The 19,394-nt window shown below is 43.6% G+C and overlaps 1 protein-coding gene across 2 annotated transcripts in view; it reads left to right on the top strand.

Moving 5' to 3' along the window:
- ABCB1 (ATP binding cassette subfamily B member 1) overlaps positions 1-19,394 on the top strand; it is a 104,428-nt gene that overhangs the window by 55,802 nt on the left and 29,232 nt on the right. For both annotated transcript variants that reach the window (XM_070470159.1, XM_070470156.1), the window contains 11 exons: positions 455-568; positions 712-822; positions 910-1,035; positions 1,142-1,345; positions 2,256-2,426; positions 4,434-4,595; positions 5,652-5,828; positions 6,351-6,497; positions 7,701-7,808; positions 11,093-11,170; positions 13,962-14,045. In XM_070470159.1, coding sequence (XP_070326260.1) covers positions 455-568; positions 712-822; positions 910-1,035; positions 1,142-1,345; positions 2,256-2,426; positions 4,434-4,595; positions 5,652-5,828; positions 6,351-6,497; positions 7,701-7,808; positions 11,093-11,170; positions 13,962-14,045 — 1,482 coding nt within the window. The remainder of the gene's footprint in view (positions 1-454; positions 569-711; positions 823-909; positions 1,036-1,141; positions 1,346-2,255; positions 2,427-4,433; positions 4,596-5,651; positions 5,829-6,350; positions 6,498-7,700; positions 7,809-11,092; positions 11,171-13,961; positions 14,046-19,394) is intronic.

The raw sequence follows: 19,394 nt of genomic DNA, 5'->3' as shown, positions 1-19,394 counted from the left end.
CTATGTACTGTTCCACTTGATACAACACTAAGATTGCTTGGTAGGGAAAACAGAATCTTGTCTGTTTTTTTGCAAATAAAGAAATTGAAGTCCAGGCTGTTGGAGAATCACGTGAAGACATACAGCTATTTAATGCTTAATCCAGGATTCAGACCTCAGGTTTCTGACTCTCATAATAGGGTTTATCTCCACTATATCCTGCTGATGCTCTAACCCAAAATTCTTGGCCTTTGAAGATTGAAAATATTCCAGTCATATAGAATTTATTACTTCACGGATCCAGTAAGATGAATTCAGCATTCTCAACTGAAGAGTACTTCAATTTTAAAATAGTTTTAATAGTCAGTATTCATATGTTATCTTGCCATGTAAAAATTTAACTAGCGATGTCAAAAGTATGAAAAAAGCATACTAAATACTAAGTAACTCGATGCTTTTGCTTCACATTCCTCAGGTCTTCTTTTCTGTATTAATTGGAGCTTTTAGTATTGGACAAGCGTCTCCAAACATTGAGGCATTTGCAAACGCAAGAGGAGCAGCTTATGAAGTCTTCAAGATCATTGATAACGTAAGTCTGGGCTGGCCATTTATCTGTCTGTCTAAAACAGTCCATTTCTTTATCACTTATATTCAGCTCGCCACAAATGTGATTGAAAGTATTTGTTGTAACCTAGCAGTTGCTGTAACCTTCTGAAATTTTATTCTGTTTAGAAACCAAGCATCGACAGCTATTCAAAGACTGGGCACAAACCCGACAATATTAAAGGAAATCTGGAATTCAGAAATGTTCACTTCCATTACCCATCTCGAAGCGAAGTTAAGGTACAATGAAATGATTACTCGACAATTCAACGATGTATGTAGTCCTGAAATCTGTGGTTTAAGTTTCTTTCTCGTTCATTCTCATAGATCTTGAAGGGCCTCAACCTGAAGGTAGAGAGTGGGCAGACGGTGGCCCTGGTTGGGAACAGCGGCTGCGGGAAGAGCACCACCGTCCAGCTGATGCAGAGGCTGTATGACCCCACGGAGGGCATGGTGAGACGACTCTAGTTCAACCAGATGCTGCAGCACTGACTTAGCTCAGCAGATCGCACGGCACAAATCTGCGCTATGTGTGTATCACAGCTCCTTTTTATTTTAGGTCAGTATCGACGGACAGGATATCAGGACCATCAACGTAAGGTATCTGTGGGAGATTATCGGGGTGGTGAGTCAGGAGCCTGTGCTGTTTGCCACCACGATAGCCGAGAACATTCGCTATGGCCGTGAAGATGTCACCATGGATGAGATTCAGAAAGCTGTGAAGGAAGCCAACGCCTATGACTTTATCATGAAACTTCCTAATGTAAGTCGTTCTCCATCTTTGTTGTGCTGGAGGGTCATGGCATGCTGGCCTGAAGCATCAGAAGTCAGGAAAGGAATATAAAGTGGAGGAACTTCCCAAGGTGGCAAATCAAGATGACTCCAGATTTTAAAGCTCTAGTAGCATCAACTAGTAGTAGACATACTTTTTAAGAATATTTACTTATTTTTTGACTACTCTGGGTCGTCATTGCTGCCAGCCGGGTTTCTCTAGCTGCGGGGAGCAGGGGCTGCTCTCTAGTTGCGGGCGAGGGCGTCTCAGTGTGGCGGCTTCTCCTGTTGCAGAGCACGGGCTCTAGGCACCCAGGGCTCTGGGCTCTGGAGCACAGGCTCCGTAGTTGTGGCTCCTGGTGTTAGGTGCTCCTTGGCATGTGGGGTCTTTCTGGACCAGGGTTCAAACTGGTGTCTCCTGCATTGCAAGGAAGATTCTTAACCACTGGACCACGAGGGAAGACCTGACACATTTATTTTTTTAATTAGGTTTTTTTTGCTAAGTTGAGACCTCCCAGGTGGTACCAGTGGTAAAGAACTCACCTGTTAATGCAGGAGACATAGAGACATAGATTCGATCCCTGGGTTGGGAAGATCCCTGGGGGAGGGCGTGGCAACCCACTCCAGTATTCTTGCCTGGTGAATTCCATGGACAGAGGAGCCTGGTGGCTTCAGTCCACAGAGTCGCAGAGTTTGACACGACTGAAGCGACCACACACTCACACACACACATAGAGACACACACACAGACACAGACAGACAGACACACACACACAGACAGACACAACTGGACCATATGCCTGTGAGGTTTGGGTTGTTGATAGGATTACTTCCCATCTTACAAATCTGAGCTGAGATTGCTTTTTCTGTTGTTTAATCCTCCTGTGTTTTCGGTGTTGTAGAAATTTGACACCCTGGTTGGAGAGAGAGGAGCCCAGCTGAGCGGTGGGCAGAAGCAGAGAATCGCCATCGCCCGGGCCCTGGTTCGCAACCCCAAGATCCTCCTGCTAGACGAGGCCACCTCAGCGCTGGACACGGAGAGTGAAGCGGTGGTTCAGGCGGCCCTGGATAAGGTGGGTGAACCTCAGTTCAATCCTAGCTGGTTTATAAGCGTAAGAACATTCCATTGTTAATTCTTCTTAATATTATTTTTAAAGAAATCTCTCCTGACGTAATTCTTTAAGCTATTAGAACCATCAGGCCTCTCTGGATCTGTATAACTTCTATTTCTCTAGTATATCTTTAGGTAGAGATGAAAAAATTTTCATTGAAAGATACTTGCACATTTTTTAAAGTTAAACAATGAGAAATATAGATTCAGATGAAAGTTGGTCTTCATTGTGATCTTAAAAACTTGGCCTTAGAGATAACCCTGATACTTAGGTTTTATGAGTTCTTACTGTGGTCAGCATGAGGAAGGTTTACATCTAGTTCTCAAGAGGTCAGATGCCTATCAGAGACGGTGGGAAATGAGAGACCTCTTATCTTGAGGAGAGTGCCAGAGGGTTGATGACGCTGGGAGTGAAATGAAATGTCCTTGACCATCAGCAGAGTTCGGCCTTCCTGCAGTGCCTGAGTCCGGGTGACTCACTCACCGGACAGACGCGATGCGTGTGCCTTGCGAGTCACGGGGCGCTTGGTCTCTGATGTCTGATGACAGCGAGGCTCGCTCTGTGAGGACACGGAACGCGGAAACCTTTTCACTCATGAGTGCTCTGAGTTGAAGTGCTCCCAGTAGAATTGAAAGATGAACTCATTTCTGCCCCAACTATCTCCCTCTTCTAATAACAAAACAACTCTATTTCTCTAAACATCCTGTCAGAGTGCGTAACAGATTGTTGAGAAAGGAAAAAGAAAAAAGGTCCCTGAGAATTTTGTGGACCAAATTAGATGGAGATGCGATTGAGTCTGCTTTTCCCTCTTCACTTTGCTTATCTGTGTTTTCTTTCTATTCTTCCATATTACTATGTATTAAATTATTAATAAAATGAATTTAGAAAGGTTGCATTTAAAAATACCTTTTCCTTTTAATGCACATTTTAGAGGGGGCATTCCACATCTCATCCTTTGAAAACATCCAAAGAATTGATCCATTGTCTTCTCTGCTTTCTAGTTATTTCCACCTAATTTTTCTGATGTGCATTTTTTTCTCTTCCTAGACTTTTCCTCACTTCTCTTTTTCATACTGATCCTTATACCTCTTTTTGCTAGCTTATTCTGAGAATTTTATTGCTAGTTCCCGGAGAGAAATAATGAATAAGAAAAATTATAAGCATTGGGAAAGTTACAAAGGTTAAAGAAATCTCAGACACGTGCTGCTTATCTGGCTTTGTTTCATATGAAAATAAAAATGAGATTGGGTGTTTAAGACATGTACTTAACTCCTTAGTTTTTCCCATAATGCTTCTCCCTAGAAATAAGCATCATTTATTAAGCACTTACTGTGTACATCACAGTGCTACCTGTGCATTATTGTATATCACAACCACTCCAGAAAGTAACATTGTACTAATATCCCCATTTGGTATGTGAATAAGTTGAAGCTCGCACAGGTTTAAAGACTTCTATAAGATCCTGGAATTCATATAGAGCAGAACTAAGATTTGAGTTCAGATAAGTGTGGTGCTGAAGCCTGGCCTTTGTTGCCTCACATTTATTGTTTGTCTTGGTCATCCAGATGTCTGTGAGGGAGCACAGGGTGACTTCCAGGGGGACTTGGTGCTGGTGGCTTGCTCGGGATAACAGCGGGCCTGTATCTGCTCCAGTTGACTGATTCCTTGGCTGTTGAGTGTTTTACCTCTGTATAAGCCCTTGATTATTACGTAAACTTAGGCTAGTAGAGATTGAGTAAAATCTTAGAGGCTTACATAGTATTAATATGAGACTGTCATATTTGTATTTATACTTATTAAAACATCATTTTAAACCATTAACAATACATGTACTAAAGCCTGAGACAGCCTCATATATACAGTTTTGCAGTGTCCAGGGCATTGGTGATCAGTAAATATACATTGAATTACTGAATTTTTTTCATATAATCGTTCATGTATTCAAAAATTAGCTTTTTCTCCCTTTAGGCCAGGGAAGGCCGGACCACCATTGTGATAGCGCATCGTCTGTCCACGGTTCGTAATGCTGATGTCATCGCGGGTCTTGATGATGGAGTTATTGTGGAGAAAGGCAGTCATGATGAGCTCATGGGGAAGAGAGGCATTTACTTCAAACTTGTCACAATGCAGGTATAGTCTGACTCTAGCAGTTTCCTCAAGTATCTCAGGCATGAGCTGATTTTGCTGTATTTGGTGCTATAAATATATGTTACTATTGATTATCTTGAGAAGAGGGAAAAAAATTTTGGGTGGGAAGCAGGGGGATTGAGGATCACATCAGGTTTTAGATAATTTTTTTTCCCTCTTGAAAGGAGAGAAATGAAGAAGGATAGAGAAAGGTGAAGTTAAAAAGGCTTAAAAGTGAGCTATCCACTCTAGTAAGGGCTTCGTAGGTGGCTCAGTGGTAAAGAATCTGCCTGCCAGGCAAGAGACGTGGGCTCAATCCCTAGGTCAGGAAGATCCCCTGGAGAAGGAGATGGCAACCCACTCCAGTATTCTTGCTGGGAGAATTCCATAGACAGAGGAGCCTGGCAGGTTACAGTCCACGGGGTCGCACAAAGGGTAGGACCCGACTGAGTGACTAATCAGCAGCCGCGGCAGTATCCACTCTAGCAGCTGCTCGCCACACACGGCTGTTGAGCATGTTAGTGGTGGTTAATCTGAACTGAAGTGTTTGTAAGTTGAAGATGCATACCAGAGTCCAAAGACTTAGTCCAAAGAAAAATGCAAGCTATCTCAAAAAGTTTTTACACTCATTACATGTTAATCTAGTATCTTAGATACATTAAAGGTTAGATAAAATATATAATTAAAGTTAACTTTACCTTTCACTTTTTTTGACATGTCTACTGAAAACATTGTGTCTCACAGTATGACTTGCACCATTATTTGTGTTGATGTCACTGGTCCAAAGCAAATCTGATTGAGCCAAAAACACTCACACAAAGGAGGTGACTAGATAAGATACTTGGAATGGATGCCATGTTGTTTCAGCACAGTTTATGGGGAGCCTTATTTAATGGTTTTAATTTTCAAATATAATCACACCAAAAAAATGGCAGTTCCACTTCATCCTTTCCCATGAGGACTTAAATTACCATTTTCCTTGATATCTGCTGTCGAACGATTAGATTTCATTGGTTAACTCCACCTAACCAACTTATGCATATTTCTTGTTTATTCTAGACAAAAGGAAATGAACTTGAATTAGAAAATACCCCTGGTGAATCCCTAAGTGAAATTGATGACTTGTACACGTCCTGCCAAGATTCAAGATCCAGTCTAATCAGAAGAAAATCAACTCGCAGGAGTGTCCGTGGATCCCAAAGCCAGGACAGAAAGCTCAGTACAGAAGAAACTTTGGTACAGAGGAGGCTGCAGACTGATGTCTTTACCAGTGGGCTAAGGCTGGGATAGGAGTGGGAGCAAGAAAGGGTTATCCAGAATTCCCTGTCCTATCCCTTAGCTTGGTCCACAGGCCCAAATCTCAACATGTTAACTCTAAAGTGGAATTTATGAATGATAATTTATAGGATAAGAATTTTAGAATTAGAGCTTATAATGTAAAGAGATAATAGTGGGTCTTCAAATACAAACATTTTTGTTCTTTCATCCTTACAAATACGCTTGTCACATTCCAGATGTCAGGTGAGACTTAAATATTTATGGACTCATCATGTATTTCTTTAAAAATGAAGGCACAATGTAACAGAATCTGTCAGCACTTTTTAAAAAAAGTTACCCAGGCAACAATTGATAAGGAAGTAGGAATAAGATATATTTGTTTAAAAATTGTTGTGCCTAGAGAAGAACTGTACATCAGTTCAATCCATTAAGATCAGTTATTTTCCTAACTCGTTTGTTGTAATATTTTGTGTTCTCCAGGATGACAGTGTACCTCCAGTTTCCTTTTGGAGGATTCTGAAGCTGAATATAACTGAATGGCCTTATTTTGTGGTTGGTGTATTTTGCGCCATTATAAATGGAGGTCTGCAACCAGCATTCTCAGTCATATTTTCAAGGATTATAGGAGTAAGTGTTTATGTTCATTTTGGGGACTTACCTGTGAGTCCTGACTAAAGAATGAACTGTTTGTATAGGTAAATTTATATAAAAGCCACAAAACCATGCATTGCACCTTCATCTGGCAGCTTGAAGATGTAGGAGCAGAAGTTTTATTTGTGATAGGAAAACTGATTTTTCAAAACTCCCTTTGTTGTGGCAGTTGGTTTCTGTCCTTGGGCCCTGGGAATGAGACCCTGGAAGACAGCCCATGACACTGACCAGGCGACTGTCCCCCACCTGCATCATTGCACTCTGAGTCCCCCCCGAATGGTTCTGTGACTGATGTTCAGAGGGTCCCCGCGTGTCCATCACTCCAGCTCAGGGGAGAGCCACTCCTGACTCATGTGCTTGTCAGGACAGGATGGGGCTGAGCGCTTGGCCCCCGTGGGATGTCCGTCCCACATAGTAAGAGGAAAACAAACGGGACAGCTTGCGAAAGATTCTGGTTGACGGATACTGGTCGCGCCTGCTCTTCATGATGGCATTTTCTACCGTAAAGTTACAATCTCACAAGTCAGATTTTGGCCCAGTGTGAAGGAAGATGGTTTTCTTCCCCTGTGAAGTGGTTGTTCTCTGCATCCTTTTTGGGCCCAAGGCATCCTGTTCAGCTCTTTTAACCAAGGTCTCCCAGTGTAGTTCTGGGTCAGCTGGCTGTAGTTCCCCACTCTCTAACAGGCAACCCTACAAAGAAGGTTGGCTGAAGAAGCCCACCTCTTTCTTCAGAGAGACCTGGGCTGAATATATGAGCTCTCCTCCTGGGCTCACCAAAGCCACATCAGCAGATGTGTCTCCAGACACCTTGGGACAGTTGGAAATGTCAACCTGTGAAACAACAGACTGCCAAACAGTGTAGTTTCCCATCAGAGGAATAAGAGAGTATTTGTCCCCAGTTCTGCTGTAGTGGGTTTGATGCTGACTTGAAGCACCCGTTACTTCAAGAAGGAGTATGAGCAGAGAAAGAATTGGATAGATTAATGAATGAATGACAGGCCTTGGCCCCTAGGGAAGGCACAATACTGCCCCATTTAAGTCTGGCCTTAGGGAAGCCTGCCTGACCTCCACATGCTAAGGCCCTCTTGACCCCAAATTCTAACTAGGTGTAAAATGTGTTAGACTTTGAATGGTTTCTTCAGTGGTACTGAAAACCCTTTAAATATTTTTTTTGGCCAGATTTTCACCAGAAGTGCGGATGATGAAACCAAACGACAGAATAGTAACTTGTTTTCACTGTTGTTTCTAATCCTTGGAATTATTTCTTTTATTACATTTTTCCTCCAGGTAAGTGTCTGTATTTTCACTGTTTTTTTCCATTTGGAGAGATATATCATTACCCAGCTGGGGGGATTTATTAAACATCTGTGTGATTTGCTTTTTAGTAGTCGCTCCTCTAGTCACTGGGCTCTTAGCAGTCAGTTTCCTTGACTTAAATCAAAGATGTTTTCTTCCTCTGGCTTCCTCTTACACCCCAAGGGAAGGAACCCTTGCTTCCTTCCTTCTCCCCACCTTCTCCCCTGACTGGAAATCTTCATGATCAGAGGGAACAGTGAGTATCTGATCTAACACAATGATTAGAAGTAAAAGCAGGGGTCTTAAAAATGGAATCTAGGGGAGCTGTGGACATATGTTTGGATATATAAGTACTGCCATCCAGTTCTGATACTCAAGTATCTCCCAGTGTTCTAAAAGCAAGGACAAACCTTAGAGCCCCACAAGCCAGTCATGCTGATTTTAAAAATATTTGAAGAGTTTGTCATTCTTTTCCTGAAGAAGAAGGAACCTTTCTAATGATGGAAGAATGTCAGTCTTCAAACAAAAACTGTAGTAAGCATACATAAAGTATCAGATCTTACAGACTGCAGATCATTTGGCTGAAATGAAATTGCCAGGAGTTTAAGCACTCTAGAAGCTCCGCATGGTAAGGCAGTATGGGCTTTGGTGTTAGGTGTAGGGTCAGATATGAGTTGCACCAGTTCCTAATTTTGTGTCCTTGGGCAAGTAAATAACTTAAACTGTTGAAATCTCAAATTCCCTCATCTGTTAAAATGGGGATAATGGTAGCTGACTCTTGATGATGAAAAGAGGTAAATTCCTAGTTGGTGTGAGATGATTATAAACATATTCACTTATTAAATGAATGAGTGGTTGCTGCTGCTGTTGCTGCTGAGTCGCTTCAGTCGTGTCTGACCCTGTGCGACCCCATAGACGGCAGCCCACCAGGCTCCCCCGTCCCTGGGATTCTCCAGGCAAGAACACTGGAGTGGGTTGCCATTTCCTTCTCCAATGCATGCATGCATGCTAAGTCGCTTTTGTCATATCTGACTCTGTGTGACCCTATGGACAGCAGCCCTCCAGGCTCCTCTGTTCATGGGGTTCTCCAGGCAAGAATACTGGAGTGGGTTGCCATTTCCTTCTCCAGAATGAGTGGTTAGTCACATGTAATTTTTTAAGATAGAACTCTCAATAGATCTCTTTATTTTGTATGATGTGAGCATGTTTATATATCTTGCATAGACAGGACACTTTTTTGGACATGATAGGAGATCCCAAACCCTGGACTCTTGTTACTGAGTCCTTCAAGTCTCCTTGGGGAATCTGATCATACTAGAACAAATGTGACACTCTAACTTGTATACAGGATTGTCGTACCAAGTATTAATGCCAGAGAAGTTGGGAGAATGTAGAGGTTGCTGAGGGTGCAGTTGGTTAAGGACCTAGGAGCGGGATAGGCTTTGAGCTGGAAATCTGAGTTGGTGACGCAAAGGCAGTTAAAGCGGTACGTTGGTCACACAGTGATACCCAGGCAGCGTGGAGCCTGGCTTGCCTGGCAAACCCAGGTGAGAACAAAGGCTGTGAACTCAGGACCTCAGAAGTGCAGAGGTGGCACTGTCCAGCAGTGGGATCAGAACATGGTGTCAGATGGTGTTGGCCCTTCATTTAGAAAAGCAAGGAAGGAGCTCACCGGGGGATTACAGCCCAGGCTCTGGGTGCTCATTCTGGTTAAGGTTCTCTTAGATGCACATCAGATTCCAAGTCTGCCGCCTTAGAACTGTAGCCTCTGGCCACTTCCCAGCCCCCCTCAACCTCCATTTCTTCTGTAAAGTGGTAATTATAGGTCTGTCCTGAGGACTTGTAGAGATAATGTTCCTGATGTACTTATCAATGGCTAGTTCTCAGCTAAATGACAAGGGTAGTATTCTCATAGTGAGCAGGATAGTCCAGGTTTCATTCAGTTTAACAAGCGGAAACCTTCATCTGGTCATTTCCTAGTCAAGTTAATCGTTTTGGTAACTGCAGGCTTCAGCTCAGTTAATCCAGGGTCTCTGTCTCCCCCCGCCCCTGGCTTGGTGTGTATTAGCAGAGAGGGTACGCAGCATTGCAGCCCCGGGTGGGGGCGCTGGTCTGTGCACCCCCCCTGCCCCCGCTTCACACTGGTGACCGGAGGGGCTGCTGGCCTGCAGTTACACGGTCCAGCCTGGCTGTGCCCCTTGATCAGGACCACGAGGGAGAGTTCGCTTTCTCTTCACTTGGCCTCTTTGCCCGTGTTTCTTCTCTCTCTCTCGATGATGGCCAGCCTGCTGCCTGCGAGTGTGGAGGAGCTACGGTTGCCTTCTGTCATGTTTCAGATGCTGCAGGAGACTCTGGGCTCTTCCTCGGGCTTCCCTTCTTCTAATGCACCATCCAGCCATTTCCACTCTGCTCTCCCTGGGCCATTGTGTAGCAAGCTCCTTGTGTGAACTTCCCCTTCCCGGAGCTCCAGACAGAAAGTGGCGCAGTGCCTCAGTCTGGCCCTGTATATCCCCAAGCTCCCGGGACGAGGGTCTGTCCCCCTTCCTCGCCAGATGTGGCCCAGCGTGGCCATACAGTCACACCTTACCCTCTTCTCTCCTGCCAGGCATAGGTCATGTCCTTGGAGCCCTGTCCTTGGAGATCAGTGCAGAAAACTCTCTCTCCAGTAAGCCTTCCTTTCCGACCTATTTCTCTCTTAGACTTTGGCTTTTCTTTTAACTTGGAAACAAAGAATTTGATATCTTTGTTCTCTGCATCTTTTATGGCTGGAGCGGCTGCAGATTCCTGTTTTTCCAGGTTGCACCTCAGGTCTCGTGTAATTGTGACCAGTGCCCACCCCCCACCCACCCCCCCATTCACTCTCAAAAATTTCCTGCTTGGGATGATTCATAATCTAAACCCCTGGGTTGGAGTCGATTTCCCCTTGCCTTGGGAAGAACTCCCCAGCTTCCTGAGTGACAGACCCTGGTTCCTGAGAGAGAGAAGCGGGAGTGGGAAGGGAGACAGCAGAAGCACTTTCCTGTAGATCCGCGATGGGCCGGCGCGCTGGCTGGGGAGCAGCAGTGTCGATTTCAAAACCAGATCCTCCCACCTCTGCTGGTGGTGCGGCCACGCACATGGTATGCTGTCTGAGAAACAGAGCCGCCAAGCCCTGAAATGGGGCTTTCTGACTCGGGTGCCCTGCCTCGGCACCGACCCCAAGTCCCTCTCCTGGGGCGTCATCGGCGGCCAGGTCTCTGACCGTCCTCTCCCCTGCGGCGTGTCTCTCTTCACAGGGCTTCACGTTCAGCAAGGCGGGAGAGATCCTCACCAGGCGGCTGCGGTACATGGTGTTCAGGTCCATGCTGAGACAGGTGTGTCTGTCGGGGACGGTGCCCGGGAGGGTGCACTGTGCCCTGTGGGAGGTGGCGGGGTTGCTGTCGGGTGACGTAGAGTGAGCCCCTGGGTGCTCTGCTGGGGGTGTGCGGGGACCAGGGTGCCCGCGGGACAGATGGCGTCTCCAAGGCGGGTTCACCTGCACCCTCCGTCTCAGCAGCTGTAGGCAGGGGAGATGGAAGCGATCTTCCGTGCCCCACATCCCTTTCCTCTCTTTCTTTCCTTCTCTCCCCGGGAGACCCATGATGCTCATGTTTATTCCTGCCAAGAAGTGCCCTCTGAACCCTTTCTTTCCACAGATCAAAAGGCATCCCCGTGGCCCACTTCCTGCTGCTTGGTTTCTTTGCTGGGGCTTGACTGATAGATTCATTCAAGCTGCAGTGTCGCAGCCAATAATGACTTAGGTCTCTCACACTGGACACCTTTCAGACCCTGACAACACATGGATGTGAATGTTTTCTTAGGGGAAGGGGGAGTGGGGCTCAAGACATGTCACTGAAAGCAGATCAGTTCAAAGCGGAAGGTGTCTTTAACAATCACGCACATTTTGCCTCTGACTTTGTAACTTTCCATTTTATTATTTTTTTTCATTTATTTTTATTAGTTGGAGGCTAATTACTTTACAATATTGTAGTGGTTTTTGCCATACATTGACATGAATCAGCCATGGATTTACATATGTTCCCCATCCCAACCCCTAGCTTTCCATTTAAAAAATCACTGACACAGTGATACTTCAGAAGAGTGTGTCAGATATACCTGGGGGGATGGGGCAGGATTTGAACCCTGGTTCATAAGTATGGTGACCCCCTGCCACTTAAAACTAAGACATGATCATGTGGATTGCTGGCTTGGGACTGACAGAGCCAGGACCATGTCCAGTGAGTGAGAGAGCCTGTTTGGTATAGGGCCTCTTGTCAGGGTTTTCAGTCAGACAGTATTTGTAACAGCTCCGAATTAGACTCAGGGCCTGGGCCCAGGGCTAAATGCCCCATTCCCCTGCCAGGCCGTAGGCCAACTCCTAGGCCCCTTATACTTTGGAAGCTGAGTTGAGGATTTGTGTCATACCCTCTCCACAAATTATTCAGTTCAGCCATCATGCATTAAGTGCCTTTTGCTTACAAGACATAATACTAGGTGTTGTAAAGGTCTTCAAGTCAGAGTGGTGCCTGTATATATGGCAGTTATGTTCCAGTGGGGGAGACACTTTAGCACTTAACAGTTTTAAAAAAGCAAATGGATATGTACTATAATAAATTATAATGCATTATAATTAGTTTTTTCTTGAATATTTGATAAATGCTGCTTTAACTGCAAATCACAGTTGAGATAACTTCTTAGGACCTTAAGTTGTTTTTGTAACAGACACAAACTGAAACTTCAAACTCACAATATTTTTAGTATTTTTGTATTTAAAAGTGTAAGTGGTTTTATAAAGAAAATCCTGTTTTATGTTGAACTTTAATCTAGATTTCTTTGGTTGATTTTTTTTTAAACCCAATTCATTTATTCAGCCATAAACCATAGTCAACTGTTTATTTGACTTCTCTCTTTGAATGTCTATTAAGAATTTCATACCAAATGTCTCCAAAACTGAGCTTTGGACACCCCTCCCACCCTTTGCCGAAGGACTTACTCCTTACCTAGACCTCCCCAATATCAATAAACGGCACCTCCATTCTGCCAGTTGCTCAGGTTAAAGTCCCAGGAGTTGTCCTTGTCCCCTCTTCCTTGTCCGATGTTACAACAGCCTCCTAACCCGTCTCACTGCCTCCATCCTTATCCTAGTCCACTAGGTTCATTGCCCAAGAAGCAGAATCGTTCTTCCAAGATAAAAGTTAAATCACATCCCTCTGCTTAAAAGCTGCTGAAAGCTGCCCATATCTCTCAGAGTAAAATCTGGATTTTTTTTTTTTTTGTCCACGTGATACAGCTTGTGGGATCTTAGTTCCCTGACCAGGGATTGAACCTGGGCCCTCAGCAGTGAAAGCGTGGAGTCCTAGCCACTGGACCACCAGGGTGCCCCCACTACCTCCCCAGACCTCGTCTCCTAGAGCCTCACCTCATTCCCCATACGCTGTCTACTCTATACACACTGGCTCACATAAGTGGATGTGGGGGTAGGGAAGAGGGAGAGCCCAGTGAGAATGGATGTCTGTCCTGAGGAAGAGGCAGCTTCTGTACATTTACACAGAGGTGCCTTTAAGGCTGGTGACGACCTTTACGCTTTCTTGCTTGTGTGTGAGCAGATCAAAAATGCCTCTGCCTCGGGGCTTCTGCACATGCTGCTCCTTCCTTGTCCAGATGTGCTCATCCCTGTCTGTACTCAGGTCTCTGCTCAAATGTCACCTGAGCAAGGCCTTCTCTCTCACCTCCCCGATCTATAACATGGTGCCTCCCCCCACTTTTTTTTCCTTCTCACCCCATTCTGGTTTTCTTCCTAGTATGTATTACCCCTTGGCATGGTGTATGTTAATTTGTGGCTTCTGTCCCTGGAATCTGGGCTTCATAAAAGCAGCAGCTCTGTCATTTTTGTTCAGTGTTGAATAGGTCCAACACGTAGCAATTATGTTTGGAACAGAGCAGGCACTCAAAAAACTTTTTTTGTGAAATGATCTCTTTATGACTTTATTAAGTCCCTTTCTTATCTATTCAGTGTCAAATCCTAAGTGCTTAATGTAGGAGAATAAGGGCACCCTGTCAGTGCTCTTGAGCTGAAGGTCTCATGTGTCAGGCTTTAAGATAATGAAATCAGTTTCTCTGCCACAGGATGTGAGCTGGTTCGATGACCCTAAAAACACCACGGGAGCATTGACGACCAGACTTGCCAATGACGCCGCTCAAGTTAAAGGGGTATGACAGCCTCCTTTCTGCTGTGATTGTCCTAATGGGCCATTTAGAATTTGAGCATGAAACTAATTCTCTCCCTGCAGTTAATTCTCATCATCATTTAGAAAATGTCAAACCTTTAACCCATGCAATATGTCGTGTGCCTTACGGAAAAAATATTATCTGTTTAAATATCATATGCTGTATCAGTGTAACAGTGATAACTTTTGAGCTTTGTTTTGTTATTTTCCATCTTACTCATGCTATTATATAAATACATGTAGAAGGATAATTATTTAAAAAGAATTTGTCAGTGTATCATGCAAGCCCACTCTTTTTTTTTTTTTTAATCTTTTCAGTCTGTTTTAATGCTTTGCAAATCCCCAGAAAATTGTAATTGCTACTGAAAAAAAGTGTGTGTGGTTGCTGTAAGAAAGTTTAAGGGCACTGAATTCAGAGGGGAGGGAAGAATATCTAGACAAAGGTTGAGAGAAATGAAAAGAGTGTGAAAAAATTAAAACAAGGGTAAAAAGAACAATTTTATCAGACTATAAAACTTAAATTCTGCTACTGCATGAATCTCTGTAATTAGTATAACTGGAAACTATTAAACCAGCAGGTTTTGATTGGTGGGTAAAGTGACAGTTTCTTCCTTAACTGCACCATGTGTGCAGGCTAAGTTGCTTCAGTCGTGTCTGAGCCTCTGCGACCCCATGGACTGCAGCCCGCCAGGCTCCTCTGTCCATGAGGATTCTCCAGGCAAGAACACTGGAGTGTTTCCGTGCCCTCCTCCAGGGGATCTTCCTGACCCAGGGACTGAACCCACGTCTCTTACGTCTCCTGCACTGGCAGGCAGGTTCTTTACCACCAGCGCCACCTGGTCTGTTTATGAGAAAAATCTACAGGATGATGTGGAATTTGGGCGGGGGAAGCATGTGATCTCTGCCATGGCTTTAGCTCCCTTGAACCACATCAGTCTTTAGCTTTTAATCTTTCTGTAAGAGTATTGTGATTACATTTCTTCTACTAATACATGGGGTTTCTGTAAGAATAAATTCAGTTATGAACGTGGAAGCAATACAGAGTTATAACATCCCAATAAAATCTTAGACATTGTTATTTTAATACAGATCTCTTTGCTTAAAGCAAGCACATCAACAGAAATTGAGGTTTAGGTCAAACTGTACAGAATCTAATAGAACAGAAGGTAAACATCACTTGAGATAACTTTGAACTTCCTAAACAGACAATAATCGTGCCCTTATGCAGTCCTCACAGGATGTCAGATGGTTGTAAGTGCTATGAGAAAAGTGGCTGCGGGGTACGCTGTTCCGGCATGGTAGGGAAGGAAGGCCTCCGTCTCAGTGATGTGGTGACGAACTCGAGACGCATGAAGGAAGGAAGGATGCCAGCCCTGCAGGTGTCTAGAGTGGCATGTTCTCTGACAGGAGGATCAGCAAGGGCAAGGCCCCTGAGGCCCCTGGAGCCTCTATTTCCACAACTGGTCCTAAAACAGCAGGGAAGCTAGTATGGCTGGGAATAAAAGGAGTGAAAGGAAATGTCATAAGTTGAGATCAACAGCATATCTGAAATTATATGAGAAAGCATTGTAGAGTTTTGAACATAGTAGGTACATGATCTGAAATTTTTGAAGACTGCTGTGTGAATAGGCTAAAGGGGCCAGGGAGAGGCAGGGGGATCATTGCAGTAATCCAGCGGGAGGGAAGATAGTGTTTTAGACTAGGATAGTCATAGAGAAAGTGATGACAAAATCAAATTGGATATAGTTTGGAGAAATAGCCAACAGAATTTGTTGAGTGGCTGAATGTGGTTATGAGATATAAGAAAGATTTAAGGATGACTCCAAAATTTTGGATCTGCACAACTGGAGAAATGGAATTACTTTTTAATGAAACCAGGAAACCTGTGAAAAGAGTTGTGTTTGGGACATGGTGCATGTGAGATGCCCACAGTAGATAGGAGATGTCCTGATGGCAAATAGGTTTGCAAGTCTGGAGGTTAGCAGAGATGTCTGGAGATGAACATTAGGAGATTTTTCAGCCCATGGGTGGCTTTTAAAGCCATGAGTCAGGAGGAGATAGCCAAGGGAGCAAGGGTGGATAGAGAAAACAGCATAGTCTGAGCTCAGCTACGAGGATGACCCAGCGAAGAAGAGCAAGGATACTTGGCTGTTGAGGGAGATGGGCAGTATCCTAGAACAACATGAGAAAGCATTTTAAGAAGAGAGCAGTCTAGAGTCTCAAATCCTGCTGATAAGCTTGCAAGACAAGCATATATTGTACAGTGTTGTAGCCACGTGGAAGTGCTTAGGGTTCAAACAAGACCTGTTTCCATGGTGTGACGGGAATGAAATCCTGATGGGAATGAATTTAAGACAAAGAGGGAAAGAGGAATAGGACACAGTTAGACAAATCATTATAAGATTTTCTGGTAAGTGGGGCAGGGAAATGGGGTGGTAGGTGGAAGAAGATATAAAGTATTACTCTATTTTATTTTTAATTTAAGTTAGCATAAGGTGATAGCTGATTCACATTGTACAGTAGAAATGAACACAACATTGTAAAGCAGTTATCCTCCAGTTGCAAAAAAAAAAAAAGACTAAAATTTCATAAATGCAAATACCCATAACTTTCAAAATAAAATATAGAGTGGCAATAAATAAATAAATTAGCGTGAGAATCTGTCCACAAGCTTGGGGTTAATCCGTTGTGCTGGCTCCTTGGAAGGGCAATTCCTGGGGATAATGACCTCTGGGGACAAATTGTGTGCTGAAGTTTCCTAGAGCCAGTATTCCCTAGCTAAACTTTGCTTCCGTAACTTCAGTATCTCTTTCACAGAGACGTTGCCATGTGTGTTCAGGTACTTCCCACCAACACACACGCCCCACATCCCGTCTGGTGTGGAGGACTCATCCTGGAGGAAGCCCACTGATTCGGTCCCTTGCAGCCGAATGTTGAGCAGATGCTGCTTGGATGCTGTGCTGACGGTCAGACCTTCATAAACTCCTCTGGAGTCAAGCTTTCATAAACTCCTCTGGAGTCAGGCCATTCCTGTATTTGTAGAATTGTGCTCAGGCCTTCGCCTCTGCAGCGTTGTTGTCGGGGCCCTTGACCACCTCCTGGAGCTCCATTCTGTCTTAAGTGCCTGTTGGGGGTCAGCCGTCTGCTTCTCACTTGTTTCCTCAAAGGTGTCCCAAACTCCCACTGTCACGGCCCCAGTAGCAGGAGCCACTCTGAGTCAGAACTGTTCTCCAGAGTCTAAAGAAGTGGCTGAAAGAGACCAGAGAAGAGGAGGCAAGAAGATAGGGGAGGCTGATTCATGTCAATGTATGACAGAAACCACTACAATATTGTAAAGTAATTAGCCTCCAACTAATAAAAAAAAAAAAAAAAAAAGAAGATAGGGGAGCTTCACCAGAACCAGGAAAGCTCAGAATAGCTGTTGTCACAAATTGGCTGAGAGGACAGTTGAATCCCCTCCACGCCACCAACTGACCTGCTTATGATGATGGATATGTGTGTTTATATGTATAAATGTACACACATACAGACACACATGGGGCTCCCCAGGTGGCCCAAGTGGCAAAGAATCTGCCTTCTGTGTAGGAGATGCAAGAGGTACAGTTTTGATCCCTGGATCGGAAAGATCCATTGGAGGAGGAAATGGCAGCCCACTCCGATTTTCTTGCCTGGAAAAGTCCATGGAAAGAGGAGCCCGTCGGGCTGTAGTCCATGGGGTTGCAAAGAGTTGGACACGACTGAGCGTGCTCAAATACAGAATATGTATATACATATACATGTGTGTATCTGTTTTACAGTAGGAAGTATATTTTATAATATATATAATTATATATATATTATATATAATTATATAATATATAAGTACATAATTTATAATCTATAAATATGTTAGGCAAGCAATGCTGTCAAAAATCATTGCCACATAAAACAGGGCAAACTCAAGTCTGTGTGTATATAGTTAGTGATAGTGTTTATCTAATTTTTTCATATTTAACTTCATCAATGATTTTCTCCGATGTATTGATATTAATAAGTAGCTTGCTTAATCCTGCTAATCATAAATCAGAAGAAAACTTTTATTTTCTTTCAAAAATCTCAGTATTTGCCTATGAAATGGTGGGCTGTTTAATTTTCATAAAAGGGTTGGAATTTTGAGAAAAAAAGCAAATAAGAGCCATATAGAAGTCAAAAGAAACTATATTTTAGAAAAAAAATTTCTGGAGAAGGGGGATGAGAGAAAGATGAAATGTTCTTAATTTCAAAAGGAGGTTCGGGAAATAGGCTTTTTTTTTCCCTAGTAAACCCACATATTTTAAAATTGGGTTTCAAGTGATATGATGGTGCTCTGAGGAGGAAATAAATAACAGGAGAGAGAGGAACAGGAAAAGGTGGGTAGAAAAATGTGATAGCATAGTGGGGTGGAGAGATTTCCAGGAGAGACTTTGTGAGTTTCAGATATTAAAGCATTTTTGTCCTAACCTTGTTTCACTCTTGGGCTTTGGCTTTAGAATGTTACCTACCCTCCTCCTCATTGTTGAAATGAAAAGTTTTTGGCTTCTAGTAATCTATGCTCTCCCATGGAGTGTTCTAGAGACTTTTTCTGTATGAGGAATAGATACTGGTAGGGTGAATCTATCATTAGAATAAAGAACAGTAAGCACTACAGTGTCACCGGAAGCATTTAATCGTACTGTGACAAGGAGCTTACTCCCCACCAGCTTAAGGTTCTAGGTTTTTTGGAGCATCTTTCATGCACATTAAAGAGCATCTTTGATCCGTTTTACTTATTTCTGTGGCCTTGGCTGCCATCCTCAGTGAGACATTTACATGTATGGAAGCTTAGATACTGGAGTAATTTGCTGTGAACTTGGGGGATGTTCTGAGGGCTTCTTTCAGTCAGGTGCTGTGGGAAATGTGTTCTAAGTAGGGCTGGTGGATACTGAAAAAGGAACAGTCTCCATCTTGCCTGCGCCACAGACTCTCTTCAGATTATAATCCTTGACTTTGAAATTTAAAATGTACAAATACAGAGCTGATTTGAAAGGCCACTCCACTCTGACTTATGCCAGATATGGCTAAACCTCCCTTTATATAAGCTCAGTGATGGTATCAGATAAAAATAAATGCTCTGTTATATACGCTGTTTCTTGCAGCCCTGGTGCAATTCCTTGGTATGGAATTTAATTATAGAGCTATTGGTAGTTTTTAAATACTGTTTTCCCATAGTTAACTGGTTTGGTGTTTATACCAACGTAAGTTTCAAATGATTTCAGAAGGTCGACATTGAGGCAGGGGGCTTGGAAAGAATTCTGTCTTAAAACTTAGGGCCGCC

Source organism: Odocoileus virginianus, chromosome 1 (genome assembly GCF_023699985.2).
Source record: "Odocoileus virginianus isolate 20LAN1187 ecotype Illinois chromosome 1, Ovbor_1.2, whole genome shotgun sequence".
Classification (NCBI taxonomy): Eukaryota; Metazoa; Chordata; class Mammalia; order Artiodactyla; family Cervidae; genus Odocoileus; species Odocoileus virginianus.
Note: the sequence above shows the minus strand (reverse complement) of the source record. Positions and strands in the feature narration are given on the sequence as shown.